This window comes from Dunckerocampus dactyliophorus, chromosome 19, assembly GCF_027744805.1.
Source record: "Dunckerocampus dactyliophorus isolate RoL2022-P2 chromosome 19, RoL_Ddac_1.1, whole genome shotgun sequence".
Taxonomy (NCBI): domain Eukaryota; kingdom Metazoa; phylum Chordata; class Actinopteri; order Syngnathiformes; family Syngnathidae; genus Dunckerocampus; species Dunckerocampus dactyliophorus.
The window spans coordinates 5,964,562-5,977,308 of NC_072837.1; the positions used below are offsets into that span (position 1 = coordinate 5,964,562).

Below are 12,747 nucleotides of genomic sequence, written 5' to 3' on the forward strand. Positions count from 1 at the left end.
GCAGAACCACAGGTGAGTGGCTTTGCACACAAGCAGCCCTGGGACCAAAAAGAGGGAGGCCGGGGGGTAGGGAGGCACCGCGGCGAGCAAAGATAATTGTTTACCAGAGGCCTATGTAGCAGTCTCCTAGCAACAGCTTTTGACAAGCTCCCTATCAGGTGTGGCTGGCTGAACCACGGCTGCCTCCGCCCGGCCTCAGCCAGCGTGTTCATCATCCATCCACTTAAACCGGGCGTCCAGGGCACGGATGAAAGCAGAGGTGACTTTCTGTGAAAGTCCCGAAGAAGTGTTTAAATGAAACGCCGCTACGGCTACTTCTGTCCTACTTCTTTTTCATTTTAGGAATCACACTGTGTCTCTTTGCTGGCCCAATTCTGAGAGGGAGCGGTTTGTCTCATTAGCACGAGGCAGGAACACAGAAGCGCAACGCTGACCTTCATTTTCTTTTACACTTCCCAGCATGAAGAGCTTCAAATGAACACACTGCAGGTTGGCTTTTTGAATTATAATTTGTGAAACAAGAGTAAAATACCGAGCTAGTGCCTGCTCATAAACAATTCCATGCAGGATTAATTGTTGATTAATCAGGTCTTGAAGCACTGAGAGCACTGTTTGGTTGCAACCAGCAGAGGCGATGTTAATTCAGTATCGACGAAACCGCTGTCTAAAGAAGCTGTGCAACATAAAACTGGATCCATACAGAAGGTCACTGTGGCACACAATCTTCGGGAGGCATTACCCTGGCATGGAAACAGGAGTTCAGAACAGACAGATGATCAAATGCCATTAAATTAATATTCAAAAAATACCACAGATACATTTATTGATGGCTCATTTTTCCACCTTATTCAATCAAGAAAAATGTAGGCCATTTCAAATTTTTCACCAATTGATGAATAATAAACGCTAAATAAGGAATTACAAATACAATATACAAAGACTGAGCAGTCTTCAATGATCATTTCTTCAAATGACAATTCCGAAATTATGACTACGATGAGAATATACCGTCGTTCCTCGCTGCATCCCGATTCCAACATCGCGTCCTCACTCTATTGCATTTTTTTCAAAAATGAATTAATAAATGATCAGTTTTATGGTTGAATATGGTCGATTATTAGCTAAAAAAAATGCATATTTAAGCAAATTATATGTATCCGTGGCCTACGTTAAGCATTTCATAAAAATGGCTAAATGAACGAACATACAAATACAAGGTTTTCAAAAGACGTGATTTGACGTGTAATACCATATCTGTGACTTGTGTGCACATTTAAGAAGCGGGGCCTGGGAAGTGACGTGTGTGACGGCAGCCGGCTAGAGTTGACTGTTAGCTGAGTGCCAGCAGCGGGTTAGCAGTGTAGAGTGTGGCCGACAGCAGCTCCTGTGTGAACGTTCACTGCATGTGTTCTCTGCTTGTTCATAAAGCGATTGAAGTGCATCGAGGGTCTCTTTTTAACCACAAACAGCAGCAGTAGAGTAGCATCCTATACTGGTCTGTAGATGTCAGTAACGTTACATTGATGAGACAAGAGCCACCAGGAAGTACGCATGAGTCTCTTATCTTATTTACGTCTAAGATGACTTATATTCTATGATTATGTGTACTATATCGGGTAATACAAGTGTAAAGGGGACTATAGGGGTGTTATTTCATGTCTAGAGGGATGTAATAGTCGTATAAACCGCATTTAGAAGGTCATAAACAGGTAACAAACTACAAAAAGATTCAATTTATTTTGAGTCCTACGGAAATTCACTTATCGCGGTTGGGTCGAGTGACGACTGTAGACGATTAAAAATGACTAAACCAACTAAAACAAGAGCAGAATCTGAATGCAAAAGACAAAGAAAAGGTGGAACCAATAAAATTCACAATTCCACATGTCCAAAAAGGAGTAGGAAGAAGCGAAGCTTATTTAATCCTACCGCACATCCGTTTCGCATCGATAGCTAATCCATTTGTTCGCTTCCTGTGCTCAACATGGACCCTTTGCCAACTCTGAACATCATAAGAGAAAGGCACTGTAACGATGCATTGCAAGAGGGGTCAAAGTTCTTCATTGATTTTTAGCACTGAAAAAAGCAGCACAGAAAGAAATCCATTTTCTTGTGTTATGCTAATTTTCAAAAGACAAACATTTGCATTCCTAGCACGACTGCAAATTCTAATTCTGACAATTGAAGTTCCGTATTTACATTTCATAAAGCAAAACATCCCGCAGCTGTAGCACGAATCCCATTATAATTGCCCGGGGATTAGCGTCCGTCTCTTTATTGCTGAAGTATGCACTCATCTTTATTGTGAAGGTGGGTTTCTTAAATCAGCTTTAATTGGCCTTGCAGGAACCGCAAACTCAGACGTGCTGTTGTGCTTAACCCACTGTGGGAAAAAGTAGCTTTCGAATGACATGTAAGCCTGAATTCAAAGGCATCCTGCCGAACAGGATCGGTTAATAATACAGATTGGCCAAATATCATCACTGGTTGATTGATCGGTCCATCTTATGGCGTTTTCCATGATGATGCAACTATTTTATCACCTTCTGCATAGCTAGATTAAAGAAGCAACATGGAAATGCACGGGATTCTAAAACAGTCAGCGTTGACAGCTGAATTTCTGCAAGAAGCCAAAGTTTACTCTGCGTGTTCCACAGATCCCACTTAAAAAAAACACACGCATGGCTGCACTTGACTGCATCTGCTTGAAATTGCACACCGCGTGCATTTGACGGACACGTGGCTGGAGGAGCAAGCCAAACCCATTCAAATAGTTTGGGTTCCCTCCAGGAAAGGCCTGTCTCACACAGGTCCGTGCAGAGAGACAGCATGGTTTTGATACGCTTCCGCTTTTGATATGGTCACTTTTGTGACTCAAAGTGTATGACTTTATCTGTGACCAAATGTGATTAAGGTCACGACCTCGCCACATTCAGAAGATTGTATAAAATGAGGATCACACAACCTAAAACAGGCCTTAACTTCCTGTTGGCTGGCTGTCTTTTTGTCTGCCATTTAACTACAGGTAGGCACAAAATCTATATAACCTCTAATGGGACTTATTTTAAATGCACTTTCTTTGTGTACCACTTTTCAATAGAACATTGATTAAAAAAAAAAAAAAGTGATGGAAAACCAGAAACACCTTTGGAAGCCCAGTCATTGTGCAACAATCTGCAGTAATTATCTTAATCATTCTGTCATTTAGCTAAAAGAATCCAGCAAAATGACACTTAATGAACACAGATACACTGTATGTTATGTGCTACAAACCTTTTGCGTTTTACATGTGATGTTTACGGATCAAAATACGACAAAAGATGCATTTCAAAGCTGTAAATGCAATTTGTCTTGTTTCCATTGCAAATCTATATGGCAAAGGATGCTAATCATGCTTTCATCAATGTTAGTTTCTCCAGAAATTCAACTACTCTCTAAGAGTAAACACTAAAGAGGGTATAAACACCAGCTGTGGCATTACTACAGTATATTGACAAAACTGTTGGGGCAACAAGCGAGGCTATACGCCAAGAAACCATTCATATTCTTTCTTATTGATTGAGTTTTAATTTCCCTTGGAAATGAACTTACCAACACAGCTGGTTAACCAAGCAACAACCTGACTTCTTGTTGCTAGGCAGAGCTCATCAGCCAATGACAAAATTGTCATAAGCCACGCCCACCAGGCATTCTGAACTGCAAACTACAGGCGAAGAGACACAGTATGGAGACCCTGGATGCACAGACTTAAAAAAAAAAAAAAGGTAAAAATACCTTTAAAAGAGCTCTTTAGGGATGGCGAGACAAGTTTAACAGCATTTAGTATAAACACCCAACCTTAGCAGAGCTGAGTAAGCATCACTCCCTCATATGCGTCTCTACTGGCAATAATGCAAAGACAGAACAACTGGAAGAAGTCCGAAACATGACGCAATCCGAGTCCAATCAGGCATGAGCAAGAGCGTCACGCTGCAAGAGTGTCGTTACACCAAGACCAAGCTATGATGTCTCGTCACGGAACAAGCGGTTTTTCCAACAAATGTGAGATTGGACACACCACAGTAGGCTGACGTTAGCACATATTCCGAAAACTCACGAGAGATCTGGTTGTTCTGCATTTGTAAATAAAGTTAGTTACTTCAAAATTTTCGGTAATGACTTGTATTTTGGTAATTCTGTGCTGCTATAAAAAAAAAAGGTCCCCATTATGCAAAATTGGCTTTTTAATTATAACAGTAATAGGGGACCCTAGAGATGGTTTATGCACCAATCGTGATCTCCCTCCCTTGTTTGCTCCCCTTTTGAGAGACAAGGCGCTCAAACAGTTTGAAGTTCCGGGTTTCATGACGTCTTGAAGGAAAAACCTTCTTCCTCATGGACAGAATACCACCTCTGCCCTGCCCCGGCTCGACGAGCCCACACCACGGAATGCCTGCCGTTTAACGGAGGTCAGCAGGCTTCGCTACACATCTTAAAATAAAGCCTGGAGCTCTGCCAACTGAATGCGCATCAGCTACACGCCTGGGAGCTGTGAGTTTGACAGGCGTGGACAAACACAGCTCATTAGCATTAAAGCTGCAGACACGCAAAACGCCATGTTCCCATGAGGACTTTCTAAATACACTAAAAATTCCATCAAGCATAATGGCTAAATTTTGGGCAATACAGTTCCAATACACTATTGTGAAAAATAGTCTAAATGGTACCTTTAATAGCATAATATGTAGAAGTTGCGAAATCGAGTGCTCTTATGGTTGTAAAATTCCCAAAATGTCCCAAAGAACCACACCTCTAAAGTAGGGGTGTCCTGATACAATATCAATATCTGATATATATATATATATATATATATATATATATATATATATATATATATATATATATATATATATATATATATATATATATATATATTAATTATATTAATCGGCCTTCATCTAAAATTTCCGATATTGGCACATATAAGCAGTCGATCCCAGACTCCGCCCCTGCGCGTCTATCCAGAAGCCGCCAGACAGAGCCTACGTTACCACAACAACAGCGTGTGCCGACGTGTTAAGCATGATGTAGGCCGTGCTTATTTTTTGTCTGAAAAAGACATTGCAGCTTTGTGAAAAACTTGTCATGCACAAGTTTCTCGTGGAGGCACAGAACCGGGGATGTTTAATAAGACCGAACTCATCCCGGAAACTCACACGGATGACAATGAGCTACGAAAGAAAAAATGAGCAGCCCCTGTCGGTGGTGAGTAATGTCGGGCTGAAAGGCTCAATTGAGCACATCGAACCTCGCTATATTATGCCTCGCCGTCACTACATTGTGCATAAAACTATGCACCAGATGCACAAACAAGTAAATGGGTCTGTTTGTCCTCATACCTACTGTTGCTGATTATTGTTCTCTGAGTAATACCACTTGAGCCATTTTTTTCTAACTTTCCACACTACAAAATAAGTAATAAAAGTATGAAAGGGGTGCTAAAAGAATATACACTTTAAGTTTCAATAAGTAAGCATACTCCCATTTGAAGCAGTAAAACCCGTAAAGTGAAGGAGTGTTTCCTTCTTTTTAAGGCCCGCTGACTCATTCAATCCCAGCCATATTTCTAAAAACAACCCGTTCAGTACCGGCCATTTTAGACGATTTTGACAATATTGACTGACTTTCAAGGCACACAGGATATTGCGTTCTATGGCTATAAAAACATGGAACCTCCCAAAAGAAAGCTTAGACTCCCGTCTTTCATTGGGAAAAAAAGTTTGTTTCTACCATTTTCCGTTCTTCAGTTATCAGCAGTAGAACATAGGTAAGTTTCATGTAACACCATGAACTCGTTACAGTGTTCACATTTGGAACTGAACCATGTGTGCGCACGCGTGCGGGGGAAAAAAATCTCCCCACACGCTACACTCCTCCCGTTCAAACAAAAAGGCTGCTGGGTGATGTCAGACGAGAGAAGCAGGGTGTCAAATGTGTAAAGTGGGCAGTGGTCCAGACGACACACAGCCAGTGGTACACACTGCATCTTTGTGTTCCCAGTGTGCCACACAGCAAGTGACCCCGCGGGCTTGTTGTGACATCTGCCACTGGAATACTGCACCGCTATCAGCCTCACGGACCACTTGACACAGCACATGAAGAATAAACCTCTTCACCTCTCATTTGAACACAAAGCCTTTTGGATTTCAGCATTTGTCCTTTCACTTGCCATCATTTGTAGGTCGGAAATCTCAATTAAGCCAATTATCATTTAATTTGTTGTGACTGGGGATGGGCATAATAATTGAGCGATGGATTGTGAAGAATTATGTTCATTGTGCGGAAATGACTGTAGATGTCCCGGAGCAACTGGGGCAAAACGGAGTGCAGCGCTTGGCTGACACCAGCAGACGTGCCACTGATTTAGTCTCGAGGTCGCTGTCTAAAGAAGCACATCAGCTGTAGGAGGTTGGGCTACAGCCATGCAGCCACTCCACTATGAAGCAATATTCCGCTGCATGCAACAGGAGCGGAAACAGGAGTTCAGAACATTCTTAAAGCTTCTCCCATCCGAATAATATTTAAAAATCAACATCGTTCAATTTTCGAACTGTAGTCAATCATTTGGCAGGATAACAACAACTTCTGGATTATTTACACATTTGCGCGCTCATTTGAGCGATGCAAAAGAGACAAAAACACAATTTCCTGAAAACTATGGTGCCAAAAGGTTTGTATTTTCCAACAATGATGCCGAAGCACTGCTACTAAAGAAAGAAAGCTGTCTGATGCATAGCTCTTGAGCTTGAAATGTTACCATAAGCAGTTGTTGACATAACCAAAACCGAAAATAGCCATTGCTTGCACATTTACTGAATTTTGCCCAAGACATACTGTAAGGATTTCTCGCCAACTTTTGCCAGTGTTTCAGGGGGCGGGCTAGTGTTTGTGAGGAGATTCCGCCACAATTGAGTGATCTGCCGGGGAAATACTTCCCCACACAAACATTCCTTCTCCTCACGACAGCATTCCATTCACATTATGTAAATGCCCGCAAAATTTCGCATTTAACAGCAGATTCTGTTTGTATTGGCCAAACACGCAAATCATAGGGCCCTACGGACTAGATGAGTTGGTCAACATAGGTGGGCTGTTAACATTAACGGGGCTGACTAAAGCACGTTGACCTGTATAAGCCAGTATATTCCTCGGAATTTGGACAAAGACAGGTCGTCTTATATTGGGAGTCTATAGATTTATACTGCAGGAAGCCATCCAAACAACTTATCTTCCAGCGAGTCAGAGCTTTTCGTCACGTCAGCCGTGACACGGAAATGTGTCTCAAAGGTCGGGCATGTTAACAAACAACAGAGGAGGAGCTGTGACGCTAATTTGAGGATAATAGTGAAGCAGAGTCATCAAACCACTGTGGAGCAGCTGAGAAAAGCCATATTCTTTTTGCATTGCAATCTACCAGTCCAGCTACATTTTACCCCAGAACAGGGGCGTCTTATATTCGGCGTTGTCTTATATCCAGGTCAATACGGCAACTGGGACAATTAGGACACTAAAGTCACCCGCCTAAATGATCATCTATGAATCTTCTACGGTGGGACAAGCTTAATTGCCCTGGAGGGACCACCTGGCACCCACAGCAGGGGAGGAAGAGGTGGACCCACACCAAACCAAAGGCCCACTCATCCACAACCACATTAAGGCATAACGTAAGAACTAACTGGCTTTAAAACAGAACAAATCAGATCAGCTGAAATGGAACTTGACTGTCTTCATCGTCACCACTCAGCCACAAGTGTCTCTGTACAACTGCAACACAGATCCACTTCAGGGTCTGCATATTAAAGCATGTCCCCCTGTCTAATTAGCCTGTGGCGGCCTTGGCAGGTGCTTAGTGGTGCACTGGAACAAAGCCAAACCTCATATATCAGGGGCACTATATATATATATATATATATATATATATATATATATATATATATATATATATAAAGAGACAACCCAGGTGACATTACAGAGCGCTGCAACTGCAACAGGATCCATGGGAGGCAGTCTTTTAGCAATACTTGCAAAGAGAGGATGCCGCTGCATTTAAATGCCACTTCAGTGACACATGTGGGTAAATATGGCAGCGATGTGTGAGACCGACTTCATAAAATGACAACGTTCAACCCCAGGCAGACTTCTAAGTATAAAGCCTGCAGCTGCAAAGCTCGTTTTCTTCAATGACAAACTATTAACATTCATCTACATAATTGCTGCTGTAGCGGATTGCAGGAATGCTGGCACACACACACACACACACACACACACACACACACACACACACACACACACACACACACACACACACAGTACATGCATTCTAAACATTTTTGATCTTTCTAGACAGGAAGTAGATATGTGTTAACCCGCAGGTTTAAAAAAAAAAGAAATAAATAAAATAAAATCACTTACCGGCCATGCAAACTGGAAGGGGATCACAATCTTTCCAGCCTCGTCGATTTTATTCTTGCCGTTCTGAAAATTCAACATATTTCCACCGAGAACTTGCGTAGCTCCTGCTCCGAACGTGCAGGGCCCCCCAGTGGTGACGTCCACCTGGTACTCCTTGAGGCACACCTTGAAGTAAGTGTCGCACTCGTCCTCCACGCAGCGCAGATCCTCCTGGGAGCTCCTGGAGCCGTCGCAGCACTCCCCGCCAGCCAACTCGCCGTTCACATTCTCCACGGAGATCAGCTGCAGCTCGAAATAGCCCGTCGACTGGGACGCCTGGAAACAACATCGTTGAAATGACTAAAAAACGCATGCCATCGAACACCAGATCAAAAATTCCACTTTTGCAAACCTCATCACTTTGGTGAGTGTGAATGCTGTTTGTCTACATGTGCCCTGTGATTGGCTGGTGACCAGTCCGGGGTGTACCCCCACCTCTCACCCAAAGGTCACCTGGGACGAGCTCCAGCCGAACCATGACCGTAATGAGGGCTAGCAGTATAGAAAATGAATGGATGGATATTGTGGTTTGCAGTGGTGTCGAACTGCGCTGCATCACACTGACAGCTGTTTGTAATATTTTGACTCTTGTGGTTACCAGCGAGGTTTCCAGAATTGTAGAAAGAGCTATGGTTACGGTTTAGTTTATTTCGAACGTGCTTAACGGTGTTACATTGGAGTGCATGGCGTGTTGACAAAACTCAACATGTGTGAAAAGGAGCAGAATGAAGCAGAGCTTATTTCATTCGCAGTCTCAGCCATGATGGATAGTTTTTGCACCTCCTGTGTTAAACGTGTAGCAGGGTAACATTACAACATAACAGGGAAAGAAAAGGATAAAGAATGTTAAAACTGGCATATAAGTTGTATAATATCCAAGTGCGGGATATATGACCAACAATACCTTCATTAAAAGAATAAGTAATGGGTCAAACTGACTGAGCTGTCATCAGAATTATGCAGTTCAACCTGCAACAACAGTAATAATAAACACGGTGTCAAATGAATACCTCAAAATTGAGAAATTTTAATATTGTAAAAGGTATTAAGATTATACATGCAGGGCGTACCTTGGGCAGTCTGGTGTATTTTATTTATTTATTTTATTGTAACATTTGCATATACAGTCGTGTGAATTCAATAAAACATATTTGATATCATCTTATTTTGTGCGTGCAGTGTGCCCAATTAAGGCTTGTGTATCTTATTATTTAGATTGTAATGTTTGCGTTTAATTCCAATCAAATACAATAAGGCTGTATGAAGAAACACTGACCACACATTACAATCTTTTCTAATGATTGACTTATTTTATATTCTACTTTGCGGACACAGGGTGTAGCTAATGTGCACTGTCTAATACACATGTCATGTCATCTGTAATGTGCACCTGGTGTATTTTTTTTCCTATTTAAAATTTGTTGGTATATAATAAATTCCATCAGATTCAACACAAGAGATGCATGAAAAATTCAGAAAAACTATATGAAATGTTTTTACATTTATATATTTTGTATCATAATTCATGCTGGCTCATTTAATTTAGTTAAACTGTCATTTTTGCATATAAATTCAACCACATTCAATACAAGGGCTACATGAAAAAAAAAAAAAATATATATATATATATATTTTTTATTATTATTTATTTATTTACTTTCATAATTTGTGCAGGATTGTGATTTTTTTTTATTTCATTTCCATATTCGCATGTAAATTCAACTAGTCAATGCGAGAGCTGTGTGAAAGTCAATATAATATAAATATGAAATGTTTGACTTTTTTCTATACTTTTATGTTATAAATTGTGCTGGCTCATGTGATATGTATTAAATTTGTCATATCTGCAAATAAATTCATGCAATGCAATGCAATGCAATAGAAGAGCCACCTGAAATTATTTGTTTTATATCCTAATTTGTGCAGGCTTTTTTAATTTTATTTCCATATTTGCATGTAAATTCGACCAGTCAATGCAGGAGCTGTCAATGAAAACACATGAAATATTTGACTTATATGCCTTTATGTCATCATCACGTGTGCTGGCTGGTGGAATATTTATTAAAATTGTCATATTTGCCTACTAATTCAACCACATTCAAAGCGAGAGACGCATGAAAACAAAATCACTGACATATACGAAATATTTTTAAATCCTGCATATATTTTATATCGACACAAAAAACCGTCAAAATGCACGTTACGTGCATTTCCTCCCAAATGCATCCTCCATGATGATGCATGGCATGATGGGTATTTTCAAAATAAAGTGTCGCATCATGACGAGAGCACGTGAGCATGCAGGTTGGTGCAAATTGAACCAAACAAGTTTGATCCCCCCCCCAAAAAAACACCTACAAATCACCCCAGCGTTAATGAAAAGGCGAATAGTGCTTAACAATCCCTCTTGATGCGCGTCTTGTCAAGGTGGCGTGATCACATGCTCCACTAATGACGTCTACGTAATTGAATTATCGATTAATGTGATGGCGAGGATACAACAAAAAAAACGCCAGGCTGCAAATGCAATATACAAACTTTGAAGCGTTTATTTTACACCCTGGTTAATTCATTATGTTTTTTTAATGAAGGAGAAAGACGTCTTACCTTGGCCCATATCGTCAACAGCAGGCACACTATTAGGAAGCAATGTCTAATCCTGGTGCGAGTCCACATGCCTCCGATTAATTAGAGTCCCATAGGAAGGAGGGACGAGGGAGGGGGGGCCGACAAGAACACACAAACAGCCGCAGAGCCGGCGAACAGCAGCCTTCTTCACATGCAACAACAATAACAACACATACACACAAATCACACGCTGTGTCTCTCCGCGGCCACCGTAAAGCTCTCAGCCAGGTGCGTGTGCATGTGAGCGGGCGGCGGCGGCGCGCTGGTGATGGTCCACGCACAACATTCAACACACGAGTGGGCTCTCTCCCCCTCCGGCACACTTGTCTCTCCACACACAGCGACTGACTGACTGACTGACTGACTGAGATCTGTTCTCTCCCAGCCCACAAGCCCCAGGAGAGGACGTCGGCTTTGATTGACAGCTACACCAGCCACTCACCACTTGGCCACAGGGCAGGTTGACAGCCAACCGGATTAAGGGGGCGGGCAGTTAGTGGGAATAACCCCCCCATCATCACCCAACCAACCAACACCAGCCTTCCTCATTATCATCCACCTCCTCATCTTCCCTTTAAAACTTCTTTATTACGGTCTACTGGTGATTTATATCATAAATCTCATGAGGAGAAAATAAACAATGTTAACTTATTTCATTCAGGGTTTATATACCGTATATTCTATGTATTTTTATATACAGGTAGTAGCACTGTGCAGGATGCCATTCATTTACATCAGGTGTGTCCAAACTTTTTCCCATGAGGGTTGCATAATTTTGTGCATTAAAGATGCTAAAAGCAATCCAATGTAGGTCAAAAAATATGCTAGGATGGACAAAACATGCACATGGCAGCTTTCTGTTATAGGTGACAAAGCAGATAGATGTAATATGTAATAAGAGCTCTCATTAACAATTTTATTATTTTTAGAACACGCCCACGGCCAACAACAAACAAGCTGCGGGCCAAAATGACCCCCCCATTGAATATTATTGTAAAGTCATTACAGTGATTAAATTAATATGTTTGTATTCTAAACTACATTTTCAGGCTGATTTTTTTTTTTTATGAGGTTCACTTTTATGATGATAATGAATGGAAATTAGTTCTATTTTGGTTACTTTTTTGTTTAAATTTTCATGTTGTTTTCCATTTTGTTATGATAAATGATTGACAAAGAACGTTTTAATCGCAATGTCGCATACGTGTTTTAAACTTCACAACTCTCAATGTCACTTCACACGCAATAAAAATAAAACACGCTATATACATGGATAGATGTTTTGAGTTAAAACAACATTCACCCATCCATTTTGTATACCGCGTCTTCTCATTAGAGTCAGGGTTGAGCTGGAGCCTATCCCAGCTTACTTCTGAACTGGTCACCAGGACATCACAGGGTTTATATAAACAACCATTCACACTCAAATTCACAATTTAGAGTGTCCAATAAACCAAACATGGATGTGTTTGGATAGTGGAAATAATTGAGAGTACCCGGAGTAAACCCACACAAGGACAGGGAGAACGTGCACATTTGTGTAATGTGCAATGATGCCAAAATGCTTCCAAGTAACTTCCTATTGACGTTTCACTCAAAGACTCTGAATGTTGAGTAAAAAGCAAGAAT

At 41.2% G+C, this 12,747-nt stretch overlaps 1 protein-coding gene across 2 annotated transcripts in view; it reads right to left on the bottom strand.

Moving 5' to 3' along the window:
• jag2b (jagged canonical Notch ligand 2b) overlaps positions 1-11,465 on the bottom strand; it is a 51,626-nt gene extending 40,161 nt beyond the window's left edge. For both annotated transcript variants that reach the window (XM_054761873.1, XM_054761872.1), the window contains exons 1-2: positions 11,098-11,465; positions 8,452-8,766 (exon numbers count right to left, since the gene is read on the bottom strand). In XM_054761873.1, the coding sequence (XP_054617848.1) occupies positions 8,452-8,766; positions 11,098-11,166 (384 nt within the window). In that variant the 5' untranslated portion in view covers positions 11,167-11,465. The remainder of the gene's footprint in view (positions 1-8,451; positions 8,767-11,097) is intronic.
• Between the last annotated feature and the right edge of the window lie 1,282 nt (positions 11,466-12,747).